This window comes from Thunnus albacares, chromosome 4, assembly GCF_914725855.1.
Source record: "Thunnus albacares chromosome 4, fThuAlb1.1, whole genome shotgun sequence".
Taxonomy (NCBI): domain Eukaryota; kingdom Metazoa; phylum Chordata; class Actinopteri; order Scombriformes; family Scombridae; genus Thunnus; species Thunnus albacares.
Window position 1 is genome coordinate 30,651,183 of NC_058109.1, and position 13,340 is coordinate 30,664,522.

Genomic DNA, 13,340 nt, shown 5'->3' on the forward strand with positions numbered 1-13,340 from the left:
GGCCTCTCTCCAGGCTTTTTGATAAAGGGGGAAGGAAAAAAAGGAGAAATACAAAGAGAGAAAGTGAGGCGACTCGCTTTTTCTCTGCAGTCCAGCAGCTCTGCAGGGGCTTTGGCATCTGAGGACCTTCAAAAGCATACACTGAAACTAATGGACTAGAGAGGCTGCTGCTCCATTTGGAATAATACTCTGCTAACAATTCAGAGATAATTAGGATTGGATGGGTGTGCGAGGGCGAAGTTAAAACAGTTTCCCCAAAGGAAGTGTGTGCAAAATTCTGGAACGATGACCATCACTGTAAAAAAAAAGAAAAAGTTTCCCATCACTGAGACGATGTGAGCGGCAGTTTGCTTTGAGGTTGCACTCTTGATTTCAATGCGCAGGGTGCTCTGACTCTATGTGTGTGAGAGTAAAGGGGAGAGTAAAGCCCTGCGGCTTAAATCACGGTGAAGTCTTTACGACGTTGTAAATTTGAGACCGATGTCTCGGCAGTCAGAGGAACTTTAGGCGTAGAAATGCATGTGGGACGGAGAGGAGATTAAATAAATCAACCCCCCAGCCAGCAAACATCCATTAATCGCCGTGTCCATCATGTGCGACTGATCGCGTCTGCCTCGTCGTCTGCGAGGACTGACAAGATACAAGGATTGCACCAGGGGTATAGATTACATCTCAATCCTATCGCCCCGTCTCCCAGAGATGACTCACTTAGCGGAGGATGACAAATCCTGCATGGGGGAATATCTCACACTGAAGAGAACAATGCCAACACGATCTGTCATCAAACCTGTCAGGAGGCACAAAAGGGCTGCAACAGTATGTACATGTATGATAGAGGAGGTTTATCTGTGGAAACTGCGTTTGTTGCTCAAAGAGCGAGCCTAGCTCTCCTGTGCTGCTTTGCAATTTGACTTGAGGCTCCTTTTAATATTATACTCCAAACATAGTCTCGGAAACCACAAGTGGAGATTGTGTGGAATTTCTATCGAGTGTGAGCCAAAAGACCCATACTGAGACAACACAAAGTAAGACAAAGTAAGACATGCTTGGTTGCTCTCTCAAGTGGTTGGAGGTGAAAGAAGCTGAGATGCATGATGACCACTGCTCCACCAGGATAAGTCTTTGTAAGGTGATGGAAGCATCAATGAGTCCAAACTTGATGAAAGAGATTTCCCGCACACTTAGATCTATGCAGTACCCACTTTATAAATATCACTTCATAATTATCACTTTAGAAAGTGTATACTGCTTAGATCTAAGTGTGCGGAAATCTCTTTCATCAAGAAAGAAGCTGAAATAGAAGTGGTTTAATGATAATAATGACAGCTCGTATGACCCACATGGAAGAACAGAGAGCTTCACCTTCTTTATCGACGGGGAAAAAAACCAAAACAGAAGAGAAAAGGGAAATGTAACAATTCAATCACAGGTTGATAGCGCGGGCTAATCCGTTTAATGATCGATGCTGGGCGTAGTAGGAGTCAGCAGGTTAGGTCAAGCTGACATTTAGTTCCAATGTACAACGGAGGAGAGCAGTGGAGAGGAGAGGAGGAGCGGGGAGGGGAAGCAGTGCTCTGGTGCCCTTCAGCTAAGAAGAGACTGATTGAGTTTCTCAGTGAGATGACAGAGTAAGATAGACCGCCTTTTAAAAGTACAAACGCGTCTTCTCTCTGGTCTCCCGTCTTGAACAGAAAGAGATCTCACCAACCCTGAACTGATCTGTTGATTTCTCCCCATGCATCCGTAGCATTTTTCAGAGCAGAATTCAAGATTTCTGCTGGAAAATATAGAAATGAGAATGTGAGGACGGGGGAGAAAGAAAAAAAAAAAAAAAAAGCACTAAATCCCTGCAGACCTTTTATCGTGTCTGCATCTGGGCACCGAGCCTACAACATCAGGCACACATTTTTCAACTGGGTTTTTTCCAGACGAACACACCACTTGGCTGAACCCTGGCCAAGAGTAAAACAGAGCTCATTACTGAGTAATGTGCTCGCAGGCTCACATTTGAAATGTGTAAGTAATTGTAAAATATGTACTAGGAGGAGGAGAGAACCATCAAACCTATATCATTTGGGGGGGAAAAGTGCAGATTTTGCACGTTTGGCTTGCGATTCTAGTGGAAGGTTACACCCACGGAAGATATGAGAAGCCCCAGCACACACACACACACACACACACACACACACACACACACACACACATACAAACACACAGGCTCTGAAAGTTTCAAACAAAGTGAATCTGCAGAGTGCAGCTGGCTCTTTTAAGACTCACTGATGGCACTTTTGACACATGATAATGGAGACAGGGGAAATTGCATCTCTCGCTGGCTTGGTCATTCAATTGGCCCCGCTGTGACAAATGACTCGTCTAATCCTCTCCCCTAGCACACTGATGCATCATCGGGGCTGAGTGGCACGTCCCTTGGCTTTGAAGGTAATTCTCTGAAGATGAAGGTCTCTGAGGTGTGTGCGCATGGATTTGTGTGCTTGTGTGTTTTTAGACTGAGCCGGTGAACTTACTTGACCCTCTGGATCCAGATGCAGTAGTCTGTGATGTACAGATCGTTCAGTATGTAGGCTGGGTCGTTCTGTCGGAAGACTCTGTGAATATCCAGCAGGCATTTGAGGACGCAGGCTTTCCCTGGGCACAGGAACACACCGTGGCAGGCAAATGGAAAAACAGTGTTATTCACGCTCAGTATTACGGATGACAATGCACTCCAGCTGCTGGCAGACACAGCGTGCATCTAAAGGCTTGCAGTCATTGTTCCATACATAAAAGCCAAGGTACAGGATCAGAGGAAAATCCCAGCGAGCTGCAGAGTAATTTGATCCATACCGTTTAAGACGAGTTCCTGGTTAATAAGTGGTTCATCTGAGAGAAAAGAGTTAAAGAAGACATCTCTATTTTTGGCATTCAATCTGTCAATTTGATGGCAGCGCTGCTCAGACTTTCTGTCAAAAATGTGTTTTCCTTCCTCCATCAAAAAGCAGTGAATGTTTTTGATGATTTTTCTATTCAAGTCTGTCCATTAAGCTATTGTGGAGCATCATAAAATTCCTTATTTGAATGCATTTTGCTGGTGATCTGACAAACTGAAGGACTGGTTGATAAATTTTTTGGACATCAATAATTCAATCCAGCAAGGTGATGAACTTAAGTGTTTTTCCAGCAGTACAGGCCTTATGTCACAAGAGCCAACACAGGTCACTTTGCTACACAGCTCGGAGCTGGACATTGTCTTTGTTTAGCACTTGAATAAATCATTATTTGATACACCTGATATGAAATGAACACCATCTACCTGTATTTGCCACAGTCCGAAGCTACAATTGTAATGTAGCCTGCAAGGTTTTCTATATGTCCCCAAATGACACTGCTGCATTGCTAATGACATCATGTCAAACACAGTTGCAATCTAATCAATAGCAGTTCCATAGTATGGATTTGCCACTCCGTCTGACAGAAAGCTAAAGACTGTTAACTTTCTGCATGTCGTTGTCCTCGGTATAAGCTACAGATGTACCGCAAAGCTGTCAGAGTTGTTTTGGAACAATTTATGGAAGCCTATTGTTTGAATCAGCCATCAGAAAACTTTGGCAAACCAAACCAAAAAGTCCAAAGACACGCTAGTGATCCTTTGAGGTTGTAACACTCATTACATCATAGAAGACAAAATTGTTAAAGACATAACTTTGCTAACCACTAACGGGGCAAAATGCGGTAAAACAAATGAAGTGCCACCCTCGGGCTGAATGTGTCTTCTAAAGAGAGAAATGTGTCGAGAACTTCATCATACAGATAGATGTACTGAAAGGGTACTTTTTTGTTTTTTAACTTACATATAGTGGTGTCTAGCCATGCAGATTGTTTATTTTCTTATCTGCTGAGGTTATCAGCTTCCATGGGGACTATTTCTATGATAGAAAACAATTCCAATGAAATCTGTTCACAGCTTTTTAAAATTCCATTCTCCTCCACTGCATTGGGGTTTGGGCTGCAGAAATTCAGACATATCTAAAAAAAAAAATTCAGCACATAAAACCACAACTGTCTGCATAGTTTGATACAAGGTACATGTGAGTAAGGAAATATGTGCTCTTTGGGGACTTGGCTGAACTGATGCCATCACAACTTGTCCTTCGAATTCATCCCATGACTGAAATACATTGTACAGTCTGTACAGTTTGTATCAGTCTAATTACAGGCAATGTAGTACCAAACTGTTTTGTAGTAGACTTCAAAAAATCTTTATTTTATTCCATTTTAAATGTATATTAAGTTCATGTGTTTGGGTTAGGGGTATCCATATTTCAGCATTGATTCAATATGAAATTAATTACATACAATTTTGGATTAATTATGATTACAATAAATCGTCTTATAGCAAGTATGTAAATTATCAAACATATACTGTATATGTCCCAAACAGTGGGAGCTTTTGGTTACAATGAATAACCCTGTATGACATAGTTTATAGTTGACACTTGCACTTGGACAATGTATGTTTGAAGTCATAACAGCGAGCTAGCTACAACTTTCAACACCGCAAATACATCACACATGCAGAACTACACAGCCTCTGTATTTGTTATTCTGAGAAATTACTTTTCCCTGAAGTACACAACAGGCCAAACTGCCACAGCACTTCTCCCTCCAGTCATGCATATAAATAGCCTTATGATGTGGCCAACAATCCGCTGAGGGCAAGAGAAAATGCTCCTCTCCACCTCTGCAGAGCTGGTTGGCATTGTCCAGAGACATTCCAGCCCAATCAAAATAAACATTACACTCTTGCTGAGGAAAACCTTAAACAAACATTTGGTTCTCATTTAAGCATGGGATCGTATGCAGGGAACTCTGCCCTCGACTTCAGGACTTGGATCATGAGAGGCGAAAACACACTCACTTCCAAGATTTGACTTCTTTTTTTACAGGCAGGATTAATAAATTGTTCGTAGTCATTTAGAGCAAAGGTTGCTCTCTGCACTAGTTCAACATTGTTATTCTTGATGAGATGCCTATGACAAGTGAGCAAGGTGTGTTCATTAGAGAGGAGCAGATTATCCAGTGAGTGGGGAAGAATGTGCACTTCAAGTGAAAAATAGCAATTCCTTCACAGCTGCAGAATGAACGGGCTTACAGAGATAGAGTGGTAGGTGTGAAATAGATAAAAAACAAAGGCTGCTGTGTCTTCTGTATAAAAATGAAGAGATTACAAAAACTGCAGAGGCAGCAAAGTGAAAATTGAGATTTTTCACCTTCCATGCTTTCTTTCCAACACATTTCACTGAGATAAATTGTGTTTTATATAGAGATGAGAAAAGTTTGTCCAGCATGGAATCTTTATCATATTATGTAAACAAATACATAACATGCCACTTAGACTGCTATTCATGTGATCATTTCAGTTTTACATCAAATATCTACAGAGTGTGCTATAAGTGATCCATACTAGGGCTGAACAATTAAACAGTTAGTCAACCAACAAAACTAAAACCATTTTGATAACTGATTAATCGTCTTAAGTAACTTTTCAAGCAAAAACACAGGAAATTAGTTCCACCTTGTCAAATGTGAGGTGATAGTAAACTGAATATCTTTGGGTCTTAGAAGCAAGGCATCTGAAGAGGTTGGGCTTTTGTGATTTTTTACTATTTCTAGACATTTTATAGACCAAACAATGAATTGATTAATTGCAAAAATAATTGTTAAATACAGCCTTAGACCATATTGAAGTTTACATTGTTTAATAGAGAAATCTGTGAGTATATCCATTTCAGAGGGATTTGATTTACAATCTGTTTCTATTGCAAGCCATGGAATATATTTATCATAGCTGAACCTGCTTGAAAAAGGACAACTGTACAGTGTAGTTTAACATCTGGAAAAGCAAACTACCAGACCCATTCCCTTGCTGTAACTTTTATTATGTTACATTTATATTTCCATATGAATTAAGAGATTATTTCATGTAAATTTACGCAAAATGTTAATTTAAATGATTGAAATCCTGGCTGATGGGGAATTGGGTAGGCCGCACCATCTACCTGTATCTCTTTGGACAAATATATGTATATTACAAGATGAGAAATTATTGGGATGTTGTAGTTCATACCAGCATCACACTGAGACGGAGTTAATAATTATGACAATAATAATAATGATAACAACAGAGCAGATTTTGTCCAGTTGATTTTATGAGTTGAAGGGGATTGTATTTATTGAAAAGCTCCAGAATACCGGGTAAGGAGTGCTGCAACACAGACATAAATAAAAGTACATCATCTGCAAAACTGATGATGACGTATTGGAAGGGCAGGAGAGGCTTCTGGTCAAATTTGCTTAGGATCAAGAGAGGCAAATCAGTCGTGGCAGCGCTGCCCACTGACATTAAAATCTAGTTTAGTCAATGCACTTATTGTAGTGTTCAATATCAGCATGTTCTTTCACATCTTTCATTTAATCACTGCTCCCCATCACCTGTCATGTCTTATCAAATAAATATCATCAGCACTCTGACACTAAAATGTTAACAACCTGACCTGAAGGTCACAGTTCATTAAATTCCCAAATTTTCCCTGCCCTCCAAGAATTCCAGAAGAAATTCCATGACCACTGCAAATTTAGCCTGAATGAATGACAGCAGAGATGTATGGTGGATGGATCTGCAGCAGAGACCCATGTCTGACATGTCTCATCTTGTTTAGTCAGTCAGGTCATGACAGCAGCATGACCCCTAGGTCCTCCTCCACACCTTCTACCTGCATGCCCCTCAGGCTCTCTGCTCCTCTGCACCTGCCCAGTGGCTCTTTAGTTAAAACCACTTAGGAGGCAGGTGGAAGAGCTCCTTGAGAATACTCGCCACGCTGCCAGAGGGCTGTTCAAATATTTACCCCCGGATAACATTTCCTCCAAGGCCTTAACCTGTGCGCTGCCATTAATGGGTTTGTTTTCCTAATACCTATGACTGTTTGCTTTCGCAGCCACTTAAATGAAGTGCCTCAAAAATGGAGCATGCCTTTCCATTTGCCTTATCCTGACAAATTAATTAGTGTGTAAAGTAATGCTGGGAGGAAACACACCCTCAGACACACGCCAGGCCGAATTACTGTAGTGTTACAGTTCATTAAGGAAAAGCCCTATTACTCATACTTCCCTAATGCTTCAAAATAATAACCACTATGAGTTGTGAGTGAATATTATGAAAATAATTAGCTATTTTTTCCTCAATACACAAAAAATATACAGAGCTTTAGCCTGACAGTAATGCTCATCAGCTTCTTGTTAGTGTTTTTAGACAAAGTAGAGCTTGAGTATGATCTTGTGTGAGCTGTCAGGAGGTGTTGGAACAATATCCAGGATCGGGGTGAACACGAGAAAGCCTGCTATGGCAGGGAAAACGTTCCGAGGTAAGAGAGTGTAGGTGAGGGGGAGAATGACTCCAACTGCTGTTTCCCTGACTCCCCTGATCAACTCATCTTCTGACTTAATGAGGCGCGGAAATGCTAATCTGGAGCTTAAAAGGCCTTTAATTTGCTGTCATTTACCAGCGTTAAAATCATCACAAGCTGGATAATCTTAGCCCTCACACATCCTGAGCGTGTTTACACTGCAGAGTTTCATCTGTCCGCAGGGGCTTTTGATTTAAAGATTACTCTGAGCTTTGAGATATCAAAGTCAACAGTCCGTTCTCAACTAATCCACATTTTGCTCCCTGAGGGGTGGGAGCTGGGCCACTCTCCTGCTTAGCTGGAGGAATATTACTTTCAAACACACACCGCAATATGCTCATGAACCACTTTCTCCAAATTGTGTTTGCGTTTCAGGCTCTGGATCGCTCCAGCAGGCTGCTTCTGCTAGACAATGTACCATGAAAGCATGCTGACTGTCCGGCTGTCTTTTTAGCAGCGTCCACTCACAATCGAGCTGTATCCCACTGCTTACAGGCAGGCAGCAAACTCTATTAGACTGCACACTACAAAACCTTATTTACATATAAAAACACAACTCAGAAGAAACCACAGGGTGGACAAAATCAATTAACACTAATTAGTACCGATCATGTGTTCACAGTGGAGTGAAATGAATCCACAGTAAGCGGTTTCATTGAGCAGAAGCTGCCAGTTTTAGCTCAAAATCAACAAAGAAACCATTAACTCGTGAACATGTGGCAGACGCCAAGGGGTCACAACCAGCCTGCAGAGGTGAAAGGTCACTCTGGTAATGTGTCTTTATGAGCCTGTGTGTGTGGTTTGGTGTGGTGCTGGTAAGTAGGACTCACCTGACTGCAAAATCACAGCTGTGTCACTAATAGCCGCAGAGACCATGGCAAAGTGTCTGTAGAGTGGGTAGCACAAGACCCGCCGTCCAAATGACACCAGGACTTCTTGCAAGGAGCTGTACGTCTGCAGAACAGAGAACACGACATTCACAAAGCTGTCCAGCACAAAACCACATCAAGATGACAGTAAAGATTTGGTTCAGTCAGACATTTTTGCCCTGGAGTTCTTCATCCTCTCTTTTTCCTCAAGTTTAAGACTGGTTCCTATTGGTGTGCACTAATTACTCCTAACAACTCCTCATTTATAAAGCTGGCAAAATAAGGGCTCGCAAGTCTTTAACACCTCTGCAGGTCTGGCCTGTTAATTGCTGCCTCTCTTTAATCACTGCCTTCACGCTCAGATTTTCTCTGCACTAATGGACGCAGAGCCTGGAGACAGAAACAGAGATTTTATTCCTTGTTTCTTTCTCTTCTTTTCTTTGTGGCTTGTTAAGGATGTGTTGCGAGCTTGCGAGTGTGTGTCATCAGGGATCATGCTCTCCCTTGGGCTTGTTTAGTAGGAGTGTAAATAAGGTCTGCTGCTGCAAGGGGGGAACTCAGTCACACCAGCGCAGTCGACTGAGGACAAGTAAACATGCAGCAGATGGAGGGAGGAGGGGGATGAGGGTGGGATAAGGTGGTAGGGGGAAGGAAAATGTTAGGCGTAAGCGAGGCAAGAGAGATAGACAGTGAGAGCATAAAAAGAGAAAGCACAGAGTGAGAATGGAGTGAGGAAGCAGGGGTTATTATTATTAAAAGTTATTGTTATCAGCAGTGACAGACAGACAGGCGGTCAAAGACAGAGAGGAATGTATTGTAGTGCAGAAGGTGAAGGATAGAGGAGGAGGCAGGCAGCGGGGGATTGAGTGAGGTGGCCTGTCAATAGGAGCTGACAGCTCTGCTGACTGACTGACGAGCAGTAAAGGGCTGCCAGGCAGGTGGAGACTGTTCTTTACTCTGCTGTCACCACAGCAGGAAAGCTACTCTGTCTCAAACTGTGGTGAATGTCTAGGACGGCAAACTCCTCCACGCTGCCTCAATGGCTTGTTTATAATTAGCACAAAAATGTATCTTGGGTGGTTTGATCAAGTGGTGATCATGTGTGCACGCCCAACACTTAATGAGGACGCTCTGGGATCCTATTACTCACTCAAGGAATATTCAAAGGCATTCTGGGACACATTTAACACGTCTGCAGTGAAGTGTGAACTCAAATGTGTCCCTAACATTAATGAAAGATCGCCTCTGCATCATCTGTCTGAGCAGATGTACGTGTTCGTGCACAAACTGTGGCAAAAACAACCCATAACCCCTTGGAGCACCACCGACAAAAGAATAAAAATAACAACAATCCATGCATCTCATGGTCTATGGAAGAGACGCCATGTACTGTCGCTTTCATTAACTGCTCAAAAGTGTATATTAGATGAATTCTAATGGCAGGTGTGAACAGCTATTTATAGCATCTAGATCTAAAAGTGATCTGGTTGTATCTGGATACAAGACACAGGTCTGAAGAGGGATATTGTCATATTTATTGGCCCCAATGTGGTGATCAGTGGCTACCCCTTTCTGAGGCAATGCCCACTTTACTGCAGAGAACTTTAACAGTGCATCATGGGTCGATACTTTAAACAAGGATCCGGTATCTAGAGTGAAGTTGAAAGGCTAATGCTCTGAATTTTTCAAACTTAAGAAAGGTGTCTGGCAAGAAAATCCGGCCTCGTCTGTTATGTATCGAACCACTAGCTGAATTGATTAGAGGGAAAGATCAAATTGAGGGGATGGTAGATGGGGTGGGGGGGGGCATGATACACAAAATAGCACTGTTTGCAGATGACATTCTTCTGTTTATAAGAAATCCATTATTGTCCAAAGCTGCTCTCATGCAATGTCCGAGCAACTATGGAGAGGTTTCTGGTTATAAGGTCAATGAAGCGAAATGATGAAGCAATAATGATCACAGGAAGTTGGCCCACACAATTAGAAATAGATGAAATTCAGATGGTAAAAGGGAGGCTTTAGATTCTTGGGGGTCACTTTGGCTAATAACTCTTATCAATTATACACAGCCAATTATGATAAACTCTTTTCCCAGGTCAAAAAGGATTTGGAAGGTGGGAGATGCTTCCTTTGTCTTTATTAGGCAGGGTGGAAACTATCAGTATGGATGTACTGTGGCTGCTTTTTCTCTTTTGCTGCCTTCCTATAACAGTCCCAGTAGCTACATTCAAGTTCCACATTCCTGGACAGACTTGTCTTCAAATTCATATGGCAAAATAAAAGGCCCAGAGTGAGACTCAAAAGTTCTCTGCTCTAACAAAGAGCAGGGCGGCTTAGTCTTGCCTCATTTCATAAGTAACTACTGGGCATCACAACTTAGAATATTGGTCTTATGGATTAGATTAGATGTTAGATTTATAGAGTAGGATTTTCAAGTTTATTGGGAGGAGGTACAAAAGGAAATAGGAGAAATTCTGTACTTAGACCATTTGGATCACATCAGTTGATTCTAGGCAATGTATCTCTAAGGGGGTTGGGAAAAAACAAATTATATATGCGCAGAGCTCTTGTGTTAATAGTCCTTAAAATGATTACAATAAACTGGCTTAAGCCCCACCCACCTACCTTGGACTAATGGACCCAAAGACTGTGAACTGTATGGAAAACATAATCGCGAGACTGCAACTCCGTAGAGACATTTATTTAGAAAGATGGTCTTCTGTTATATTGTACCTAGCAAAGTGAACATATTATTATACCAATATTATTTGTATACGTAAAGTTGTGTAAGACTTATTGTCAAGGAATCTGTTTTAATAAACGTTCAAAAAAAGAAAATGCATTGTGTCCTTTTACAGTGACGTGTGCCTGCAAATACAACATATAAAAGAAATGTTAAAAAGACAAATTTCTGTCGTTTCCATCTCTACAATCTACAAACTATTTTATACGACAATTTAACGCAGATGATCTCACAATCATTAGGAGCGTGTTCCAAGAACTAGCTTTACCAAGTAATCTGGATATCTTTGCTGAGAAAGGTGTGGAACCTCCTCAAATCTGGAACAAGGTCTGACGTAAAAAGACATGTCCCAGGTCAGGTTTTACTCACTAAGGTGGTCCAGATTACTCAGTGAACCTGGTTCTTGGAAAAGGTTCTAAGAGTCATAAGTGATATTTAGTTATATTCAAGTTGACGAATAAAACTGTGATATGATCAATCTTTTTTTGATGACTTTTTGGGGTATTTCTATGCCTTTATTTGACATCGCCCATAAGAAGACAGTTGCGGTTCATGGTCAGCACCATAACCCCCAGATATGTGATTTACAGCATGTTTTTAATAATTGTTTATGATGTTTTATCAAATCATTTATCTATTCTAAGTGTAGTTGTGTAAAACGGAACACTGAAAACACCTCTGTTGTGTGTGTGACTATACAGAAACACCAATATAAGTTGTAATGGAAAGCAGGAAACAACATAAGAGAGGTGTAATGAGCTGAGACCAAACAGAGTAACTGCAATTTGTCTGTCAAAACAGTGTAGCCTTTCAACCACTTGACCGTCATCAGTCCCAGGAGGAGTGGGGGATTTAACTGTTTCCTGTTGTTTTGGTATTTCAATGTGGAAAGCAACCTTTTAGAAGATTATCTGAAAATACCAGTGAGGATGGAGCCAATTTTGACACTGGCTTTTCAAATTTCTCTTCCTATTGTGGACATGGGCCAAGACGTTAAGACTGCTCCCACAGAAGGACACTCCTATTTCTAATGCCATACACACACACTCACACTGAAGTGACTGTCAAGTGGCAGTTTGTGAGCAGACAGACCACACACACACACACACACACACACACACACACACACACACACACACACACACACACACACACACACACACACACACACACACACACACACACACACACACACACACACACACACACACACACACCCACCCCCTATCATTTAATACAGTATTTAAATTAGGAACACACGTTTATGCTGTTGTATAGGACGACAGGACAGGTTATGTGCTAAGTCCACTGATTGTGAAAGTATAAGTGATAGATGAGTCTCTAATGTGCCTTCAGACACTGATGCAAATGTAAACATATTTAGACAGTGTGAAACCATGTGTGTTTGTGTCACACAGACACATTCACACACCTCAGTAGTCTCTCACTTCCAATCAGTTCATAATACATCCTCATCAATCCAAACAAGTTTGTTTAATGGCTGCTGCTGAAAATGGATGAGAACCAATCACAAGTCTAAGACTTTCAAGAGGATAATAAAAGAGAAGTCAAGCTATGTGAAGTATGATGTTATGACATTTTTAGTAATATTATATAGTCAGCTCAAGGTTCAGTATAAATCTTAACACAGTGTTCACAAAATGTAAAACTCCTCGTCCTTTGTTTTTATAATCTTTTTTCTAGTTTTCAAGTGCAAATTGCAAATACTATACGTACATGAATTTGTTTTACAAGCAGATCCTTGCCAACATAAAACTAACTTAAAGAATTTACAAAATATCTCTATGAGAATGAGAAGCACATTACTGAACTAGGTTGGACTGACATTCTCCAAAACCCTTATGCCTTGCACTTGACCAGCACTAGTTTCATTGGAAATAATTCTCAAACACATCTTGATACCTGAACAGTGAGCACAGTACAAAAAAAGGGTCACACAGTACAAGATGCAGTGTGTTTGCTGTTTGTCAGGCTAATAAACATTTGCCCATTTGCTAAGCTAATTGAAACAAGGGATGGACATGAATAGAGCTGCAATGATTAGTCAATTCATCAGTTGATCAATTGCCAACTTCTAAAATTCTTTTGTTCCAGCTTCTTAAATGTAATAATTTTCATAGCAAACTTTTATCTTTGGCTTAAGGACTGTTGGTCAGGACAAAACAGTACATTCGAGGTTGTATCCTGGGCTTTGAACAGTAATCATCATTTTTCACCATTTTCTGACATTTTAAAGACCAAAAC

General features: G+C 41.1%; 1 protein-coding gene across 2 annotated transcripts in view; it reads right to left on the reverse strand.

The window, feature by feature from the left end:
* Positions 1–13,340, reverse strand: part of shq1 (SHQ1, H/ACA ribonucleoprotein assembly factor) — a 36,678-nt gene that overhangs the window by 10,108 nt on the left and 13,230 nt on the right. For both annotated transcript variants that reach the window (XM_044349518.1, XM_044349519.1), the window contains exons 10-11: positions 8,291–8,414; positions 2,526–2,646 (exon numbers count right to left, since the gene is read on the reverse strand). In XM_044349518.1, the coding sequence (XP_044205453.1) occupies positions 2,526–2,646; positions 8,291–8,414 (245 nt within the window). The remainder of the gene's footprint in view (positions 1–2,525; positions 2,647–8,290; positions 8,415–13,340) is intronic.